The sequence below is a fragment of the Ursus arctos genome, unplaced genomic scaffold (assembly GCF_023065955.2).
Source record: "Ursus arctos isolate Adak ecotype North America unplaced genomic scaffold, UrsArc2.0 scaffold_15, whole genome shotgun sequence".
NCBI classification, from domain to species: domain Eukaryota; kingdom Metazoa; phylum Chordata; class Mammalia; order Carnivora; family Ursidae; genus Ursus; species Ursus arctos.
In genome coordinates this window covers 43752928-43773500 of record NW_026622819.1, presented here as the reverse complement: position 1 = coordinate 43773500, position 20573 = coordinate 43752928, and the positions used below count along the sequence as shown (strand labels likewise).

Genomic DNA, 20573 nt, shown 5'->3' with positions numbered 1-20573 from the left:
GACCCCAAACACAGTCATGGCCACTAACAAAGCTGACACTCTGAATGCACCATTATTGGCCCCTTACCCTCTATGGCATGTTAGAGCTAGCACAGTGTTTGCTGATATGTTGCTTTATTTAATGCCCATATTAATTTTGTGAGGTAGGTATCGTCACCTCCAGTCTGAAGTCCAAAGAGGCCAAGTCACATTGTTACACGGCTATTGGTGGAATCGGGACTCCAAGTCCAGTGATCTTTTGCCCTAGGGAGATAGAAACTAGGTTTTCATTCTAAGAATGAAAGATCTGTGGTATTTAGGTGATGAATTGTACCGTTACCTATTCCCTTTGCCTGTCTCCCGAGCTCCTGTGCTTTTCCATCATCACGCTTCACTCTTACGGGACTGCAGGCATTTGCTTGTACCACAGGTACCCCTCCCACACGCCAAATCTCGTCAGACTTTATATACTAATTGCATTTTCCAAAACACATGCTAAATCCTCTTTAGGCCTTGCCAGGAATCCTTTACCTCAGAAGGGAAAAGCTGCTGCCCTTAGGTCTGCTAACTACATCCTCATGGTAACCGTGGGCAAGACATCCATCTCAGTATGGCCCACAGCACCAAAAACATATAGATGCTCATTAAATATTTGTAAAATTAAAATGCATAGCCATGGAAGAATCCAAGTTGAATTCAAATTTACTCCTGTTTAAAATCGTTAACATCAAATTCCATCACACATAAAAATGTGTACTCAATAGAAGATTTCAGACAAATGAAATATAGTCCACTCAACATTTAATAAATATATTCAAGCATGACTTTAAAAGAAAGGACAAAATCATAATGCAAGTATTCATTAAAATGGTGATCATTTAAGCGTCATCTGAACCATACCAAATAACACTCACTTTTATGAAATGTGCTGAGAACTTAGGAGTTTATGTATAAAGCTGAGCATTTTCAAAATTCCCGGCCTAGATGAGACAAGATTGTGTTCTCTTACCGGTGACTCAGGACATATGATATGCTTGTGTTATAAGTGCTGGTGTGTGGAGTCAAGGCTAGCACCAAGGCCGGCTGTGCTCTGGAAAACAAGCATGCCATGCTCCCATGCCACTCTGGGACCCGGGAGAGTCTGATCCAGGGTGAAACTACATGCAGGGGGTGGAGAGGAATGCACCGAGGGGTTCACAGGGGCTCGAGGACCGAACAGAAAGCAGCGTGCTTTGACTTCAAAATGCATGTTAAGTGAGGCGAAGAAGCCAGGAACCTTCTCAAAACTGTTCCAGATCAGCAACTCCTAAGGTAATTATGTCAAGGTAGTTGGGAGAAATACAAATGCTCACTGGTCCTGAATCAAGAATTTAACTATCAGAACAGATGCGACTTCGAGGACAGGCTTATCAAACTACCTAAAACTCAAGTTGGATATCAGCTCAAAAGATGCCTGTCCTGGTTTCAGCTGGCAAGGAATCTATAAAAATGTTTACATATCTCTTTTTGTAAATTTATTTCACAAAGCCACCATTTCACTTCTTTTCATAAGGACTATAAGGTTCATTAAGTCACAATACAAAATTTATAAATGAGATAACAGGACTATTTAAACACATTTGCTGAGTAAAGGCATTTTTACTAACTATAAAATCCAGTGAAACAAAAGATTAATTACACCACAGTTATTGTCAAAAGACTTTTAGACTGTAGTTTAAGTTCAAAAGGTGAAGGATTTTACAAAAACATAACATGAGACTATTAATTATATATGAAGAGTATTTGATTAGATACAGAAAATAATAATGTGTGGTTTTCTTCCTCTTAGAAACTAGCTTAAGAAAGTAACACCAACTCCAATTAAATTTTGACTACTGCATTTCTTTATCACTGGCACCATAATCTGGAATATTCAAAGTAATCCATTCAGTTATTTTGGCCACCAAATTAAGTCACCAGTATGTTTCTAAAGTAATTTAACCAGGACACACTGGAGTATACAGTATTGTGTAAACTTACAGATTTTTTTCATTAGTTCTTATATTTTTCCAAAGTCCCATTTCCCAGGACTCTGACCGTTAAAAATGTCTACCTGAAGGTTCCAAACACTCATGTCCATTGTGAGAACATGTGGGATAAATCCATTTTCTTTAATGTGAGAAGTTACATTCTAAGAAATGACCCCAAACTCCCTACACTGGGATAGGTCTGGAGGTACTATCTAAAGATCTGAGGGATGGTCAGGGAACAGACCTCAGAGAAGAGATTTTTAGCATTTTCAATTTTTTAAGAGAAACAGCCTGGGAGGGGAAAAAGTGTTCTATAATCTAGGGTATGGTGAACAGCCCTTGCTCTCATAGCCAACTGTATGAAAACATTATTCCTTAAAGACATGCAGGTCTAGGAGCCAAGGCAAGCTTTGGTTAAAAGACTGGTAGCTTTTGTTTGGCTCTGGAGGTTTCCATGGAAACAGCCTGAGAGACAGAAAAGGCAGCATTATCATCTTTATCCGTAATGCCATCTGATAAAACTGCACACTGATTCATTCATGCTATCCAGAAGAGATGTATTACTTGCGATAAGCCTGGACAAAGGGAGGTGTGAGCTCTATCTGGTTATGCTATTTCCTTGCCTTCCTCCATTTGAAACCTTAAATTAAAATCCTGATAAAGCCTCTTCTGAACATTTCCCTCAGGAACCTCTAGTTCAAGTAATGCTTCAATAATCAGAAGCCAAATGAGGAAACATGAAGCACCAAATGGAGCTCCACTGCCAAGTTCTTAAAAATCGTATGACACCAAGCTTCCTGTAGCTGAAGACATTATTCTGAAGAGTATTTACAATTCTATTATATATCAGGCTCAGTCAGGCAAGAAATACTGTCTCAAGTGTTCATTATACACAGTTCAATCAGGTGGCATCATCCATAATTTTTCTCCCTCTTTAAATCTAGATTATTTGTGTGTGTATATATATCTGCGTACTGCTGCCTATACCTATGCCTACATATTTAATATATTCACATATACCACACATCATTATCTAATCTTATTTCAGGTTAGTGCTTCTAAGAAAGACCATAAAAGCAGCCCTAGCTCAGAATTCTATATCTGAAGTGCACAAAAATAAAAACCTCAACAATAAAATATAAACAAAATAAACCAGATAGGGAGGCATGCAGCCTTTAGCACCATATTAACGATCAAGGAGGGCAAGAGTGTTGACAGAAGTCTAAAGAGGAACCTCCCGGAATGGGATCCCAAACACAGAACCCTCTTACAGAGTCCAGTACTTTCAAAAAGGGAAAGCCTGAGAAATTCTATTAACAGAAATGTCAAAAATCCATGATTTACCAGAGATAGATAGATGATTTAACATTGTTTCTTATTCTAGAAGCACTGAAGACATTATTCCTTAAGAACAAATTGCTCACTTTTGGAGATCAGCTGGGAAATCACTGCCAGCTCAATGAACTAAATGATACTTCAGTAAGTTAAAAAGACATGATGTATCCCCCAAAAGGACCAATTTACTCATGGAAAGTAGTTTATTAATGAGCAGTTAGCGCCCTGATATCTGTATAACAATACAGACATTGGCTACACTAAAGAGACCCAACCTAGCACATATAATTGCACACTCCACATGGCAAAACATCTGAAAAACACCCATACTTCTATGCACTATGGCATTGGTGTGGGAATCTAAATCACAAAATAAAGTCTCAGCTTGATCCTTTCCATAACAAGGGACTTAAAGTCTAGGGAAGGGTTTACTTCAAGATGTGCTGATGATTCTGGTGGTTTAAAGGGGACAGGTAAGATATTACAGGGCTAGAAATGACTTTAGATATCATCTAATGCAAATCCCTCATCTTACTGGTGGGAAAACTGAGGCCCCAGGATAAGTGTCAGCCCTAACCACTGGAAGAACCATGACGAGAAGAGAAGCCATGGAACTCTGAGTGTGGTACTTTATCCATTATGTTTATCTCTCAAGCTCCTTTAAGTCTTAGCATGTGTCATTTAATCAAGCTTGAGGAAAATGACTGAGAAATATCAGATAGGAAAAACACTGAATTTTTACAAAGATTTTGGCAATAATTCACATTCTGATGTGCTTAATATTAACAAGGGGAACCCCCCCCAGTTATCTTTTGGTAAAAATGTTATTTCCTGCATGAAACAGGTTCCTTTTGCGAGAGCTGTTTGTGTAGGTACTGGCATAGCTCACAACTGACGGCTTTCGTATGACCCATCTTTGGAGTAAGAGTTTGATTCGGCAGATCCCATATCATCAGATGGGCTGAAATGACTGCTGTCTTGAGAATCTGTATCAATACTTTTGGTTTCTGACTGAAGGTGGACAGAAACCTGAACTGCTATCTCCTGACCTTGTTCATTCAGAGAACCGTCATCTGAATCTCCTCCCGGTGAATTACTCCGGCCCATCTCCGGGTTAATGACATAGATGCCACCTTGAGCATTCAAGGCAGGTCTCTCTTTAATTCTTTCTCCCATGTCATCAGGGTCGTCCACTCGCACAGCCTCAAACATCTCCTCAACAAAGGCCCGACAGTTTAGAATAAGGGGCGGAAGAGGGACGCTTCTTGCCAACTCTTCGATGTAACGAGCAAACTCCATGGTCTTAAACTGTGTGACCTTGGCGAGCTCCAGAGTCTTGGCTGAGGTGATGATGGGGATGCGCTTTGCGATCTCAAAGGCCTTCTGAAGCTTCTCTGCGCCTTCAGTTCTGAAGAACTCATTGATCGCCTTCTCGGTCTTACGAAGATGGCTGCTCATCATGCACAGCCGTGTGACGTTCAAGATGAGGGTGATCGTAAAGGCGATCAGGCAAACAATCATGTAGTAGACACTCATGTCTCCCGACGTGAAGATAACACGCAGGGTGACAGAGTAGGAGGCACGAATTGGAGAGGTGACGAAACATGTATAAAGCCCTCGGTCATCAAAGACTACACTGGTGATATTCAGGAAGTTATCAGAAACCAACCATTTTCCACCTGATAACCCAACAGAAATAAAAACATTAAGGCATAAAGAATAGTATTACTGAATAAGCCAACTGCCTTGCCATAAATATGCCACCTCTTCATGACAGTGCTTTACCTCAACTCATCTCTTTTGTTCTGCTACTTGTTTAAATCATGTAAGAAAGGGCAGACTTTTCTGTCCAGAGTAGGAATTTAAACAGCTTGGAAGTTCAAAAGGGAATCAAGATCTTCCTTCCTGATGTGAATGATACCATAGCTACATTTCGTGGCTAGACATAACAAGCCCTTCAGGGAGACGGGTATGTCTATACAATGCTAAGTGACCAATCCCCCCCCAAAAAAATTATGTGTGTGTGTACACCACAATCTCTAACCTATACATTTTCATATACTAGAAGGAAGCGCCTCAGAAATACCAAACAATGGTATTTCTGGGGTAATGCGTTGAGTGATCTACATTTTCTTCTTTTTATTTAACTGTATTTGTTTACTTTTGATAACAAGAGACAAAAATTAAAAATGAAAACAAAAACCAAACCCCCCTACCAATTTAGTGCATTGTTCAACTATTAACTGTCTAATCTGCACATTTGTTTTGTTTTGTTACAAAAGGTTTGTTGATGATATCTTGATTTTCTGGCAAGAGTGACTGGAGCACAAGCCAAAAGACAGGTGTCACAAGTCAGGGTAAACGAACTGCTTGGCAAAGAGAATAAAGTTGCCCTTAAGATGCCTGAAGGACCTTTGGGTTCTGTTTTAAACCTAAGACATGCTGCCTGTCTTCCATATACGAAGGCATCTTCATTTAGGGAACATGAACACAAAAGCATCTAAGAATATGAAAAGCAAAGCCTACGGACTACCCACCTTAATTCAACACCCTTTCGTAACTGGGCTCTGCCCACACAATTCTGTTTGTGGTCAATTCTCAGTGTATCCTGTACTTTAACTACAAAAGCCATTCAAAGATGGGATGGGCAGGCTAACCTGGGGTGTAGACGTGAGTCCTAATGACTAGAGGTGCTGTCCTGGAGGAGGCTTGGGGACTGCTTGTTAAGCACCAACTGAGCACCTAATCTTAAGATCTCGAAGTTGAGATCTTCAAGATTTCTTTTATCCCTGAGATTCTACGGTTCCAGATTATTTTAGTGGTACATCAATTAGTAAGCACTCTGGATTATGCCCATTTTTATTGTCATCAAAATTTGTCTAAATTCTATGGTTATATTTAAGAGCCATCACTTCACAAATGTAAAAAAAAAAGAGTAAAATATATAGCTATGGAATATATTCATTATTCCACAAGCTTCTGTTCTATGAATTTGGAGCTATGAAAAGGCTATCCTAGGAATCCAAAGTATGGAAGTACATACACTCAATTCATCAACCACTGTACTACGACCACAATGTAAACTCTCTAGCTTACTTGCTGATAATAGCTCAAGATTTATGAACCTTATACTAGACTGACAGGCTCTTTAAACTCCTCTCACTGGAGATTCATAAAATTTAATACAGTTTTGCAGAGCTGCTACTGAAAGCATCAATGATAGATGTTAGTGGTTTTCAAAGTAAAGGCAAAAAGGAAAATGAAACTGCCATTTCACTTGTTGGTCTCATCCTAACCTAAGCTTTGTTGATGTGGTCAGTCTGCAATGATCACACCTACTCAATAATTCAAACCTCAGATGTGTTTGGTCAGGATCCTAGAGCCCAAAGGAAATAAGAGTCTAGATCATTGCGTCCAAATATGAAACCCCACATCAGGTTCAAAATATACATTCTAGGCACTACTCTAGAGATCCTGACTCAAAAGCTTCCTTAAGAAACTGATTACAAATATTCTGTTTTTTCTAACAATTTAAACTCTTCAATCTCCTGGTGGCCAATTACTCAGTTTATACAAAGTTAAAATGTTTAGCGCGTACTTTAGAAGAAAACACCATCTGTCTCCTTTATTGTTTTCCATTCTAATATGAATAACCAAATATCCTTTCTATTCCAAGAGTTTAGACTATCTGTCTAGCAAAAAAGACAAGAAGGGCCTTTTCTGAAGGTGTAGCTTATGAGTATCCCAGAATTTAATCTTTATCCCATTGATTTTTCACGGTGATTTCTTTTTGAGGTACTTTAATACAAGTAGTTTCCAAAAAGATCTTTCTAGCAGAATATTAGTTAAGGAAATAATATTCTGATTAAGATGTGTTCACAGGTTCATAAACAGCAAAATCAAATAAAAACCTGTCAAAAAGGAGACCTTGGTTGCACTATTATGTCTGGGTGATTTTTAAGACTGAGAGGCAAAGGTACACGAAAAGCTCTCCTGTTTTCAAGTAAATCAAGGCATAGCACAGAAAAAAATTGAGCTGGAAGGGCTTATAGTGCTCCTTCTCAGTGCCTTTCTAATTCTCAGAGGGACTTAAAGTTTTATGCACAGAGCTATAATCTTTTAAAAACCATCCTAGATTTCCTCTAAAATTTTTAGTGACTCATTTTAAAACAAAATTTTAAAATTTATGACAAGCTTACATTAAGTCTAGCCACAACTCTTCCTCCTGTATTCACAAAGGGCCATCACACTATATTATTCATATTACAGTCTAGGTGAATGGGGCTGTGCAGTGCACAGCTTGCATAGCTGTCTGCAGCAGCCCTGATGTAGTCTACCTTCAATGAAGAAGGAAACCAGCTCACCAACAGGGGAGACGATAGCTCCCTGTCATCATGTCAGTATCTGTTAAATTTATAACTATTCTTTCTTTCTTCTTCTGGTTAAGTAATTATAATTATTTTGCTTCTTCCCACAGTTAGAACACTCCAGGCCTTTCAAAAGTTTTAACTATTCCCCCCAGCACTTCATCACTGACATTCCTTGTTGCATATGCCATCAAACCAAGGAGACAGAAGTAACAGGAAATGAGTAGCCTTGATTAATTATACCCTGGCATAGTTACCTCTGCCTCTGCCATCCAGCTGCTGTCCTTTTGAGTTGTACCAACGGACATCTTCATAGTGGTCGACTGTGAGAAGACACTCGAGTGAAACACTAGTTCCCTCTTTGGCTATGATGACATCGTCCCCTGAGTGGGAACCTGCTGAGAGCTCAAAGCTTGGAGGAAATGATGAATTGAAGGAACTATGATTTGTTCCCAGTGGGGCCATTTGGTTGAAGCCTACATCTTCCAAAACAAAAGCTGCTGGCACAGTAACACTCACCACTAAAGTGAACAGACAACAATGTGGCTTCATGGAAAAATGGGAGGAAGTCTTGTTTAGATTTGGAGAACTCAAAAGCTTCTATTCTATAACAAATGCACGGTAGGTGATTTATTGCTTGGTATTGGGAGTTTTCCAAAAAAAGTGGGAGATTCAGGCGTATTTTGAAATCTTCAAGATTAAAAGATGTGAGTGGAGACCAACCTAAAAGAAAGCCAGATATAAAGTTTAACCAACAAAGACTCATAATGGGGGGGAAACTCTAATGTTCTAGAAATGAATAGATGTGAAATTGATTAGAATAATTGGCACTGGCATCAGGGAGCAAAACAGGAAGAACACCACCTAAAAATCTCACACAGAGACAGCAGAAAGAGTACTGAATTAGGAAATGGCAGGCAGACCTAGATTCTGGCCCTGGCTGTGCTACTAACAAGCTGTAAGACCTTGGCAAGTAGCATTCTCCCTTGGCCGTTTTCTCATCTGTCAAATGAGAGACTAGATGAGACCTCTCTAAAGACTCTTCTAGTTCAGAAAGACTATGATTCTATTTTACTCTGACAAATCTTATGCCACAGGGAGCCAATGAAGGCTAAAATATTTAGCTTAACGATCTTTTATTTCAACCTGCACCACTACCATTGTTGTTATGTCAATAATGTAAATCTACTGATACATCATGATCACAACCATGGAGCTCAAAATTTGAGCAATCCAAGTATATAATATATTAGCTTTAAATAATGTAAGGACACTTAAGGTAGTTTTCTGTTTGTTTTAATATCAGAAAGAAAACTGCACTACTACCTACACATAAACAGTTATTGACTTCTGAGAATTTAGAACCTCCCTCTTGGGCAAGAATGTTAGACAAAAGAATTTTCCTTTAACAAATTCTTCAGTATCAAGAGACAAAATACGGTATATTTAATAGTTCGTGAGAATACCAAATTTTCGCTCAAAGTCTGCAAAATCAGCTCAGGGAGGAATTGACATCTTCAATGTCTAGTTGGTAGAAATGCAAATATAAGCTACAGGGAAAGAGTGCCAGACAAATAAAATACCACGAACAAAGAACAAAATACCCCAGCCTAAGAGTTCATGTGATTATGAGCATCTTCTTGGTAATTTGATTCCTCTTTTAAATCAATGACTCTCAAAGAAAAATTTCAACTTCCATTTCTATAAAATAGGATGAAATGCCTAGCTTTATTTCCTATGAAGGCCCAAAATAATTAGTTTTGGAAATGACTCTCCTTTGTACTTACGCGAAGGCTGCTTGATCACAGAACATAAAAAGCAATGGATCATTGTATTTAGCTATTAAACCCCTCAAAGTCTGAATCACAGTAAGCTGTAAATGTCATTTAATTTTCATTAGCCCTTGAAAGGATGGTTGAATGATAATAATAATTTTCTATATCTTGCTATATCTTTAAAATATAAGAATGGACTATTTAGAGTAAAACAAAAGACTTCAGATTTTGTCATACATAGTAGATAGAACACATGTGTTTCTTTCTATTTCTTCCCCAAACCCAACTAAAATGACACTACAGTAAACAAAGAACTTGGCATTGGAGGGGATTTTGGAAGATCCAACTCATTCACTTTACAGTGACTTGCTCCTTTAAATTATACTGTATGTTAGTAGGTGAATCCTGGTCTCTATTGGGCAAAGAGTGGTGAGTGGAAACAATAGAACCCTTAGTAAATGACTGTCACAACCCAGGCACCATGCTTGGAGCTTGACATGTGTGAGCTCCCAAGTTCTTTTTCAGTACAATATATACAACCGGTGGACAAAACTTTTGTCCTTTATTCTAGACTACTGCTTCCCAATCGTGAGAGGAAATGACTGCGCTGAAAAAGCGCTCTAGGTCTTCCCCAGGATTTTGATAATGAGTTCCTGTGGCTGTATCCAAGTTAGCATTTTCCCAATTTCATTCATTTCTTCTACTGGTATGATTTTTTTTTCTTTAAGTCAAGAATTTAAGTCATTATTTTACTTTCATACATTTATTTCAAAAGGAACGTCTATATCACATCTGTAAATAAGAGTAATCGTACACAGAAAGACGATAAAAGCAAAGCAATGTTATTAACTGCTGTCTGCTAAAGGCTCTGAGCTGGAGGCCTCCTCTCTGTCAGGAAAACAAAAATAAAACAAATAAACCACCCACAACTCTACTTTATTCTAATACCACCTCATTTCTTAACCTGCCATCATCCCCTTCTTCCCTACCTATTTCACCAAGTCAGAACCACAATTTAATTATTTTATTTCATTCCATTTCAGAGAGAGAGAGAGAGAGCATGCACACGAGCAGGGGAGGGGCAGAGAGAGAGGGAGAGAGAATCTCAAACAGGCTCCACACTCAGCCCGAAGCCCAAAGCTTAATCTCAAGACCCTGAGATCATGACCTGAGCTGAAATCAAGACTTGGACGCTTAACCAACTGAGCTACCCGGGTACCCCAGAACCACAATTTTTGACTAGAGGTACACATTTTCATCTATTCACCTGTATCTACTGAGCACTTTCTATGTGCCAACCTATTGTATAAGGACACCGTCTCTGTCTCTGCCTTCATAGAGCTAAGTCTGGCAGAGGACACAGATACTAACTAAACACATGCAAATACGGTAAATGCTGCCCAAGAGAAAGTACAGGATGCTATGGTAATACCCAATGTGGGGAGCTAAATGTGTCACAGAGAGCCGCCTTGAGAAAGTGAGGTGTGCAACAGTACTTGAGGGATAAATAGGAATCGATAATGGAAGAGAAATGTCCTAGTAAAGGAACAGAGGAAAAAGCAGAAAGATCACTGGTTAGGAGGTGTTGAGGAAAAACAGCTACAAGTTGTGGTAATGAGAAGGGATGGCCAGAACGCTGGGAGCAGTCTCGGCCAACAGCAAATCTGGAGGTGGACTTTGGGAGCTGGAGTGAAGGCTGAAGTGAGTGAAGGAGACAGCCATCTAACAAGAAAAGGTCAAAGAATGTGGAGGCTCAAGAGTGGGGCAGATCACCTGTAGGAAAGGGAATGTACCCCAGGATCAAGGCAGCTAGAGTAGAAGACACTGGAAATAGAAAAAAAATGGACTTTCTCTCCCTGCTGAGATGCAGGAGCTGTGGAATGAACAGCCTCCATATGAGAGGGCTGTGGGTCAAGCGGGGTCCTGGCAATGTTACTACTGTGTGGAATTCCTTTGTGCAGCTTCCCCGAGTCTCCTCTCCAGTCCTGGCTCTCCCTCCCACGTGGTCCAGAGTATACCTGGATGCAGGCCGGCTCCCCTCCCCCCCGAGCTCCTGTAGCTGTCGCCATTACGCTACTCACCGGCTCTGGTATGTGCTGCTCTGTACGTCTAGGCAGTCCACCCCATCTCACCGAGGAGTTCCTGAAGCACAGGGACTGTATTTTGTGTTGCTATACTTCAAAACTAGCACAATAAATATTTACTCATGGAAATTAGTTTAAATTTGATAAAGTATGTGGTCTATCTTTGTAAACTGAAGAATGTTATGCACTAGGGATTGTAATTATTCAAACTGACATGCCTTTACTAGCACTTATTACATTGAGACAGCCAATGCTAACGATCTCCAGAGAACTCAAGAGGCATAATGCCTAAAGGCAGTCCTTGAGTCAACCCCAACTCCCAAAGTCTTCATTCACCATATTGTCCTAGAAGAAAATCGTGGGGATAAAAGATTACCAAGCCCAGGCTGACTACTAATATCCAGAGAGCTTGTTAAAAATACGGATTCCTGGGACCCACTCCAGCCCTAGTGAAGAAGAACCTCTGGACTTGGACCTTGGAATTTATGGTGTTTAATTAGCTCTCTGGATGATTCTGAGGCCGAGGGTCCATGGATTGGCATCCAGAGACTATGACTATACTTCCTTGTTTCCTCTACAACAGCACTGCAGACCGAACAGAAGAGAGAACTGTCACTCACATTCCATTCTGGACTTAGATTACCCTGGATCAGCAAACTGTAGGCCTCTGAGAAAGGCAGGGTAGCAGAGAGGTTCAGAGTACAGTCTCTACAGCCAGATTTCCTGGATTTGAATCCCGATGGACTCTGACCAGCTTTGCCACTTTTATAAATGACTTAATCTCCCTGTGCCTCAGTCCCCTCATCTTTAAAATAGGGAAAATAATAGTACCTGTTCTATAGGACTGTTGTGAGGTTTGAAGGAAATTGTCTGTATAAAACACTGCGTCTGGCAGTAGTAATCACTGAATAATCTCTAGTTATTATTGTTGATTGTCCTTTTAGATACTGTGCTAAAATCTACATCTGATAATAAAACATTATTTAAGATAAATGAAACACCTTTACTCAGAATACTATGCAACCATTTAAAAATCTTGGAGAGGAGAAATGATGTAATTTCAATCTGTAATTTTAAATTTCACATTTTTCTTTTGCTCATTGCAAATAAGTGATAATATGGATCAAACAGCCATTGTAAACTGAACTTGGGAGTCCAACCATGACACGTTAAATTATTTTTTGTGCATTCTGAGTTTGTGGTAAATTATCTTTGTTGTGACGTGACTAGCTTACCTTCTTCCCCTTTTTTAAGACTTGCCTCTACGTTCGGGGGCCCAGGAGGAAGTCAACCTTTTGGCCAACTAAACTAATCAGAAGCTTTGATATTGGAATTTGGATTTGAGACACAGTGGGTTAGGGCCATTTGAGAAAGAGAAGGCGCTGAGGCAGTCAGATTTGGGCCACATACAGACAGAAGCAGAGAGACAGGCCCACAGGGATACAGAAGGGAAAGAGAGTGGTGAAAAAGAAGAAAGGGGAAAGGGAAGAGAAGTGGAAGGAAGGGGTGGGGGGGAGCAGAGGGAAAGAGAAAGAGACTCACTAAAGTGCTGCTCTGGCTCCTGACAGAATTCTACTCCTCCCTCCAATATGACTTCTTCTTCTTCTTTTTTTTTTTTTTAAAGAAATAAACATCTTTATACAATTTCATTCAAAATTAAAACCACAAAAATTAAGACTAAATGTAAAACCAAGAAAGGAAATGGAGAAATGATTAGGTAGGAGAAAAAAGAAAAGTTCCCCAAACGGACTGAACTGTGGCTGTGGCTACCAGGCAATCTTCATCCAAGATTTCTACCGCCTCTCCTCCTTATGCACCAGAGTGTGGCGCACAGACTACCCATGAGGTCAAGATTTGCGGTTCCTATTCTGTACAGACACAACCATTAGCCTCTACTAGAAGTTTAGAGAAACCTACAAGACAGGGTTAAGAAAAATACGATGAACACTCTTAAATTGCTCTTATGACAAAGGTGGCAGAAGTAGCCTGGTACACTGATTTTATGCCAGAAGAACAACAGGTCCTACACTATTCTTACATGTCTGGTCAATAAAGGCAGGCTCAGCGTGGGCACTTTGTACTCTCATACATGGGCATCCCGAACACAAAGGACTTCTAGTCTGAGCTACTGAGACACAATCCACTTGCAAATAAGAGGCTGTTGAGCAGGTGGGAGAGAAAACAGTGGCAAAGGTATGGGTCCAAAAAGGTAACAAAGTGACAGAAAACAGAGTGAAGGAACAAATCACCCTTGGGATCAGAATAGGTCTTCGTACCAAATTTCCTTACTTGTATTAGAATCAGTCTGCTACTTTCAACAAAAATTACACTGACTACAACCATTCTACTCACTTTGGTGAGTATTTTTAAATAGCTCAGCTAAATCAGGGGCCCATCTTGCTCAAGATGAAGTAATGGGTGCTGCAAGGGATGGGTATTAGGATACTGTCTCATTGCCTCAGGAATTTACACACTAGTTTCAGGACTTCCCATAATAATATCATGCCTGCTGATTTTTTTTTTTAAGTTGGTCCCATGCTCAACGTGGGGCTTGAACTCACGACCCTGAGATCAATTGTGTGCTCTACCGACTGAGCCAGCTATTTCTTAATGCTGCAGTTGACATCTGAGGCTAAGAGGAAAGAGTTCAAAAAGGAAAATCAAAGGGCCACCTTATAAACAGTTAAAAAGGATTATGCTATACTTGTAGGTAAAGTTACTTGGTAGAATGTTTTATTACCTTTCTGCAGCATTAATAAGAATAACAGAAAAGTGATACTAGAATTTAATCCAACTCCTTTTTCATCTTTTAGGTACAATAAAACATAAGCTCTTCTAGGATCATGAATAATCAGAAATGTAGATAATTTTACCTGATACAACCATTCTAAATATTGGCTATATGATAAAAAAAAATAAAGAAAGAAACAAGGAACAAAGAAAAGCCCCTAAGCTGTCATCCCTAACAGATTGCCTTGTTGCTGTTCCTGCCAACTTCAGAGAGAAGAAATATTTCCATTCTGCTCCAATTCTCAACAGAAGTAAATAAGGAAGTAATGTGGCTGATTTCCGTTCTCATGGCTCAATATTAAGTTGGCTGAGGAAACTGCTGTTTGCAGAAATAGTTCTGGGGTAACACAAAGTGGGGAAAAACACGGATGCCCAGATGGTATTGGTTTCAAGTATACTGGGATATTAATGCTTTATTCTCCATAATAAATGTATTCCAGGTTGTATTTACAGCTTATCTACTCTTCTCTGTCTGCACTGTTACACTTGGAAAATGGAGAAGATCCCCCACGCCGGGCACACAAATGGTCAAAGTAGCATTCTGAATTGGCAAGGGGGAGAAAAAGCAAATGAAGAGCAGATTGTCACTACTCCTCTATTCTTTGCAAAGAATAAACATAAAACTGTTCTGCTTATACTCAAGCTTATTATAGAGATCCGAACCATAAAAAGGTTAGTAATACTCCAACAGATCACCATTTTGAGGATCATTTTCTGAAAAGTTCCTAATTAAAAAAGCCCTTACGCTCCCAGTAGTATCTTGGAACCATCATACACTTCATATCTGGCATTTGGGCGCTCACTTCAAACTTCAACCTGTTTTCTGGCCCACTGAAAAACACCTTCTTCTGTATTTACTGGAGCTTTGTTTTAAACTCAGGATTATTTCCTATAACTGTGACTTATACCCTTTTGCCATAAGCGTTCGCTGAAGCTACTGGATGCAAATGACAAAGATACCTACTGGATATAGTAAGTAATGGGCCTAGATTTTATGATCTCCTTACCCACTTTTTTTTTTCCCTCTATAGCCTAAAAAATTACACTCGATATAACGAAAACAGAACTTCTCATTCTCACCCCCAGATCTATTTGCCAAGTATATACCTATCTTGGATGCTGGCCACACAATATAATTCTTTCAGTTTTGCAAGATCAAAGTTACAAGATCATCATGGCTTCTTGTTTAGTAGCATGGACTGAAGTACCTGATCCTATCCTTGGATGAAGCCGTGGGCTTGTGAGACCTTAGTTTTCACATCTACTGAATAAGGTTATTAACAGTAATGACCTCGTAGGGTAGTTATGAGCATTAGATGAACTAATGTGGGTATATTATAAATACATGCTATTGTTATTGTTATTCCACTTCCTAGATGTTTTTCAATTAAATCATACTGTGTCCCCACCCTAAGTCACAGTCCTTTTACCTTACCTGAGCACCAAACTATTCTTCGAATTTCTAAATGGGTCTCATTAACTCCAACTATACCCCAAACACTGCTCCTCTCAGAACTGGTCCTAAACACTAACTCAAAAAAGTGACTATGATTTAAAAATCTATTGATTTTCCATTGCCCAAGAGATAAGCTTCAAATTTTGGTCAGGCATCCATAATTTCCAGAAAGATTCAGGTGGTAGAACAGAAGAAATAGCCGTAGGGAGCCCAGTAGTGTCTGTGTGCAGAATAATTGCTCGCTGAAGGAATGAATGGATCTAGAAGTTGGGTCTTCAGTTACACCTCTGTCACCAATTAGCTATGACCTGTAGTGGTCTGTTTCCTCATCTGGAGGCTAATTATCATTATTATTCCTTTCTTTGCTTAAATCTTATAATTTTCCCAGCTTCCTGTCATGGCTCAAAGCCTTAACTACACTTGTTCCACTCTAACCTCTCCAAGTAACTTTTTACTTTAAAGTTCTAGTTCTAGCTGTCCCTTTTGCTTGAAACTTCCCGATCCTCCCCACCAAAATCTTCCTGCAGAAATTCCACCCTCTCTACGGTATCCAACTCAAATTTCACCTTATTCAAGAAGCCCTCTCAACCTTTATCTTCTTCATTTCGGATGAATTTCTTTTGCTCTGTCAGTCGCCTAGCACACTAAGAGTCCTCAATTGTAAGACTTACCAGTTTCCCTCTTCTATCAGTTATCTATTTGTCCAAAAGACTGTAAGCTTACAGATCAGAGTTTAAAAACTTTCTCAGTTTTTGGCATAGGACTGGATTCAACAATTTGAATTCAGATGCTCATCAACCTGGCCGTTAGAAGGTACTTGCTTTAGGTACAAACTTCTTGCTGACTTTCTAGAGTCTCAGTCTCTGGAAAGTGTTAATGGAGATTTTTGAAGATATGGAAATAACAGCTTTTAAAATTTTAGTGGGGAAAACACTCTAGAGTGAATTTGATCTGTAGCTGGTTTTCTCAAATTGCAGTTTTTGAGAACTTATATCAAATTCATCTGTGGTACTTGTTAAAGATAAATATTTCTTGGTCCCACTCAGACTTACTGATTTGGTATCTCTAAGGGCAAGGCCTGAGCACCTGCTTTTTAATGTGCATATAGTTCTAATGACTTACAAATCAAGCCCGTATTTCCTTTGATTGCCATAACAATATTGCAATCCAGTGATTCTCAAAGTGTGGTACAGGGGCCTCTGCGGTCCCTGGGACCTTTTCAAAATGATCTTCATAATAATACTAGGATCTTATTTACCTTTACATTCTCATTTTCACACAATATGTGCAATTTTCCAGATGCTACATGACGAGTGCTATCACAAGAGAATGAATGCAGGAGATACGAGAATCTAGCTATCTTCTATTAAACCAGTTATTAAAAAGACTTGTAAAAATAAGCCTTTTTTTTTTTTTGGAGAGGGAGGGGGGGTGGGAGGTAGAAAAAGATAAAAAGAAGGAGTGGGGAGGGGGAGGTCTGGGAAGGGCAGAGGGAGATGGACAGAATCTTAAGCAGACTCCACGCCCAGCACCGAGCTCAATGTGGGCTGAGATCATGACCTGTGCCAAAATCAAGAGTCGGACTCTTAACTGACTGAGCCACCAGGCACCCAAACAATGCCATTCTTAGTGATTTTTTGTTTTGGAAAACATTCTTCATAGAAATGCTATTTATGTTAACACGTAATGAATTTATTATCTTAAATAAATTTTTGAAAGTTGTTTTGATACCTAAAATGGCAAACATTGATAGACACAAGTCCCACGCACAAACTCCTTGGTGTTCTCAGTAAGTTTTAGAAGTGTACTGGGATCCTGAGACCAAAATGTTTGAAAACTGCTGCTATAGTTATTATCAGCAGCATTTTAAATGTAAGATTAAGACACGGTTAAGTGACTTATCAGAGATTCCATTCTTAAGCCCCAAATTCTGTGCCATTTCCATTACCACAGAAAACCAGAGGAAACTACCTATCTTATACTCATACAGATTTCTTTTTGGAATAGGCATTTTAAACAAGCCACCAGGTGACAGTGATGCCCTTAAGTGGGGGAGAACCACCATGAAAAGCAGAGGAAACTATCTGAAGGGTTTAAGGAAGTGACAATTATTATATATGGACATTGAGATGATCATCCTGAAGGCAACAGATGGAGTTCAAAGACCTGGGTTCTTAAAAGACCAAATCCCTTCACCATTCTGGGACTTAGTTTTTCACATCTGTACAATGAAGTTGTCTCTAATGCGTCTTTCTGGCTTTCAGTCTGGGTTTCATGACCATTCTCACTGCTCAAAGACAAATGAAGACATGCATCTTTCTGATGAAGGTCAGTTTTAATTTTAAAGTCATAAATCAGAGCACATCACTCTTCTGCATAGAAACCTTCAATGGTTTCCCATTGTTCTCCAAATAAAAGTCCAACTCCTTGTCCTGGCTCATAGACACTACGAGATATGGCCCATTTAAGCCTCTGGCCTCATCTTCCTTCCTCTTTTTGCACCAGTAACAATGGCCTTTTTTCTTTTCCTTGACCTTGCTAAGTTTATTACCACTGTAAGTCCTTTGCACTTGCTATTCCTTCCGCCTCAAATGCTCTCCTCAAGATCTTCTTAAGGATTACTCCCTCACTTTGTTCCATTACATTATGCTGTTTACTTTTCTTTAAAGTACTCACAACCATCTTTCCCCGCCCACACTCCTATTTTAAATGATACTGTTTGCTTGTTGACTTGTTTACAGCCGGCCTCTCCCTAGAATGTCAACTACTTGGGAGCAGGGCCAGTGTCGGCTTCTAACCCGGTGTGTCCCAGGCCCCCAGGGTAGTTCCTGGCAGGTAGCCGATGCTTAGGAAACACGGACGGTGGTTGAACTGCAACTCAGACGGAGCCTTCAAAACGGACCGGGGATATCCTAGCTCCCTTCACGTCGGACCCCGACCCATCAGCTCAAAGCCGTGTGTTGAGCACCCCCAGTAACCTTCGCGCACGACCCCGACAGAACCCTCACTTACCAGACTGGCAGCTTCGCTTGTTTTGGCCCCAGCGGAGGCTTGACCCGGAAGTGCTCTGGAGCAGGCGGGACCGCCTCGCCCTGATAGTGTACTTCCGGGGAAGTAGGAGCGGCTCCTCGGCGGCTGTGGCGGCGGTGAGGGTGGCGGTGGGCTGGGTGCGGGGCTTTCAGGGAGGAGAACTGTGGGGTGCGGGGGCTCGGGACTCGGGGCCGGACCCTCCAGGTGGCTGGGGAGGGGGAGGAGGTGGTCTGGGGCTGGGCGGCCGACACCTCCCGGATGGAAGCGGAGGCTGTAAAGCGCTTTGGTTATTGAAGCGCTACGTTTGTGTGAGGAACTCTGGATGTCCGCGTCGTAGAACTTGGGAGCGCTGGTTGACCTCAGATGTCCCGTTTGGGACCTGGTCTTGTATGTGGGAAGAAGTGAGAGCGCCTGTTTGTCCGTCTAGAGACAGCCATGTTAATAACGACAGTAATAACATAAACAACCACCTCCTCGGTCCTAATAGCAGCTGTTACCTATGCGAGGCTGTGTGCCAGACTCTGTTCCAAGCCCCTCGCTTACCTCATGAGGTGGAATCCTTGTGGGAACCCTGCCAGGCAGGTGTCCCAGCCCCGTGTTACAGTTGAGGAAGCGGAGACACAGCTAGGTGAACTGACTTCCTCGCGGTTACCGCCCTCAGGAAAGTTGAAAGAAAGTCTTATTCCGGAGCCCGTGCTCTTAGCTGCTAAACTAAACCTCTTCCATTTTGGTAACTGTGTGACTGGAAGTTCCCAAGGAAAATGGGGGGAGGTATATGTGTACGTATGAATGTGTGCATTTTTATTTTTGAGAAATAGGACTCAGCTATTTAATTTTACTTGTGATGTCTCAGTTCTTGGAGTCTTTCCACTCCATTTATGAAAATAACATACGCTCACTACGGGATACTTGGAAAACGTACAAAAACATTAAATACTGCGATTCCCTATACCTGAAATTTATTCCTTTTTTTTTTTTTTTGCTTTTCTTGTTAGAGTATGAATCCATTGAGAACAAGGATAGCACAGCCATTATAATAATGAAAGTGATAGTAATGGTAATATGAACAGCCACCACCTTTCCACTTAGCCGAATGTCTAGCACATTCTAGGTGCTCATTAAATCTTCGTTGCACAAATGAAGGAATAGACCCAGTGTTTACTGTTTTGGAATATGTCCTTTCAGTCTTTTATAAAATTATATGAATTATTTATGTAATATGTATATTACATATACTATATAATAGTTGCCCCATATCTACAGGTGATATATTCCAAAACGTGAGATGATAAAATGCTTATGTGGTGAGATGTTATGAGGTGAATGATGTAGGCACTGTGATGTAGCATTATGCTGCTATTGACCTTCTGACAACACCTCACAAAGAGGATCATTTCCTCCCAGACTGTGGTTGACCACAGTTAACTGAAACCTTGGATAAGGGGGACTGCTGCATATAGTATACTATTTATAAAATTTATATTATTATGTGTTGTACTTTGGAAAGCACATATAAGGAAAGTGAGATGATAGTGTAAAAAAAGTACATATTAGCCACACAAAACATTGATTGAACTTTATGCAAAAACTGTGTAGTCTTTCCTATTAGGTTCTTGGAGTAAATGGGGCAGAAATTGTGTCATAAATTAATTCTTAATCTCCAAAACTTGGTACATAGTAGGTATTCAAAAAATGTTTGCAAATGAATGAATATTTCAGAGGTGGTTTGTATGTGTGTGGGTAGTTGC

The 20573-nt window shown here is 40.2% G+C and overlaps 2 protein-coding genes across 2 annotated transcripts in view; one reads left to right on the top strand and one right to left on the bottom strand.

Annotated features, from left to right (window-relative positions):
• Positions 1 to 763: 763 nt before the first annotated feature.
• MFAP3 (microfibril associated protein 3) lies at positions 764 to 18888 on the bottom strand. The gene is made up of 3 exons (XM_026510836.4): positions 18808 to 18888; positions 7948 to 8413; positions 764 to 5002 (listed from the first exon to the last, which is right to left on the bottom strand). Exons 2-3 carry the CDS (start codon positions 8240 to 8242, stop codon positions 4209 to 4211), a joined length of 1089 nt encoding a protein of 362 aa, XP_026366621.1. The 5' UTR covers positions 8243 to 8413; positions 18808 to 18888; the 3' UTR covers positions 764 to 4208.
• FAM114A2 (family with sequence similarity 114 member A2) overlaps positions 18848 to 20573 on the top strand; it is a 35891-nt gene continuing 34165 nt past the window's right edge. Inside the window, exon 1 of the mRNA XM_026510834.4 lies at positions 18848 to 18941. The gene's annotated coding sequence lies outside the window, so the exon portion shown is untranslated. The remainder of the gene's footprint in view (positions 18942 to 20573) is intronic.

What these genes read in the sequence shown, in the direction of transcription:
- MFAP3 (XM_026510836.4), bottom strand. Translation starts at nt 8,242, where the DNA reads ATGAAGCCACATTGTTGTCTGTTCACTTTAGTGGTGAGTGTTACTGTG. An exon ending in GCTGGATGGCAGAGGCAGAG is followed by an intron (nt 5,003 to 7,947) that starts GTAACTATGCCA and finishes TTGGGTTATCAG; the next exon opens with GTGGAAAATGGTTGGTTTCT.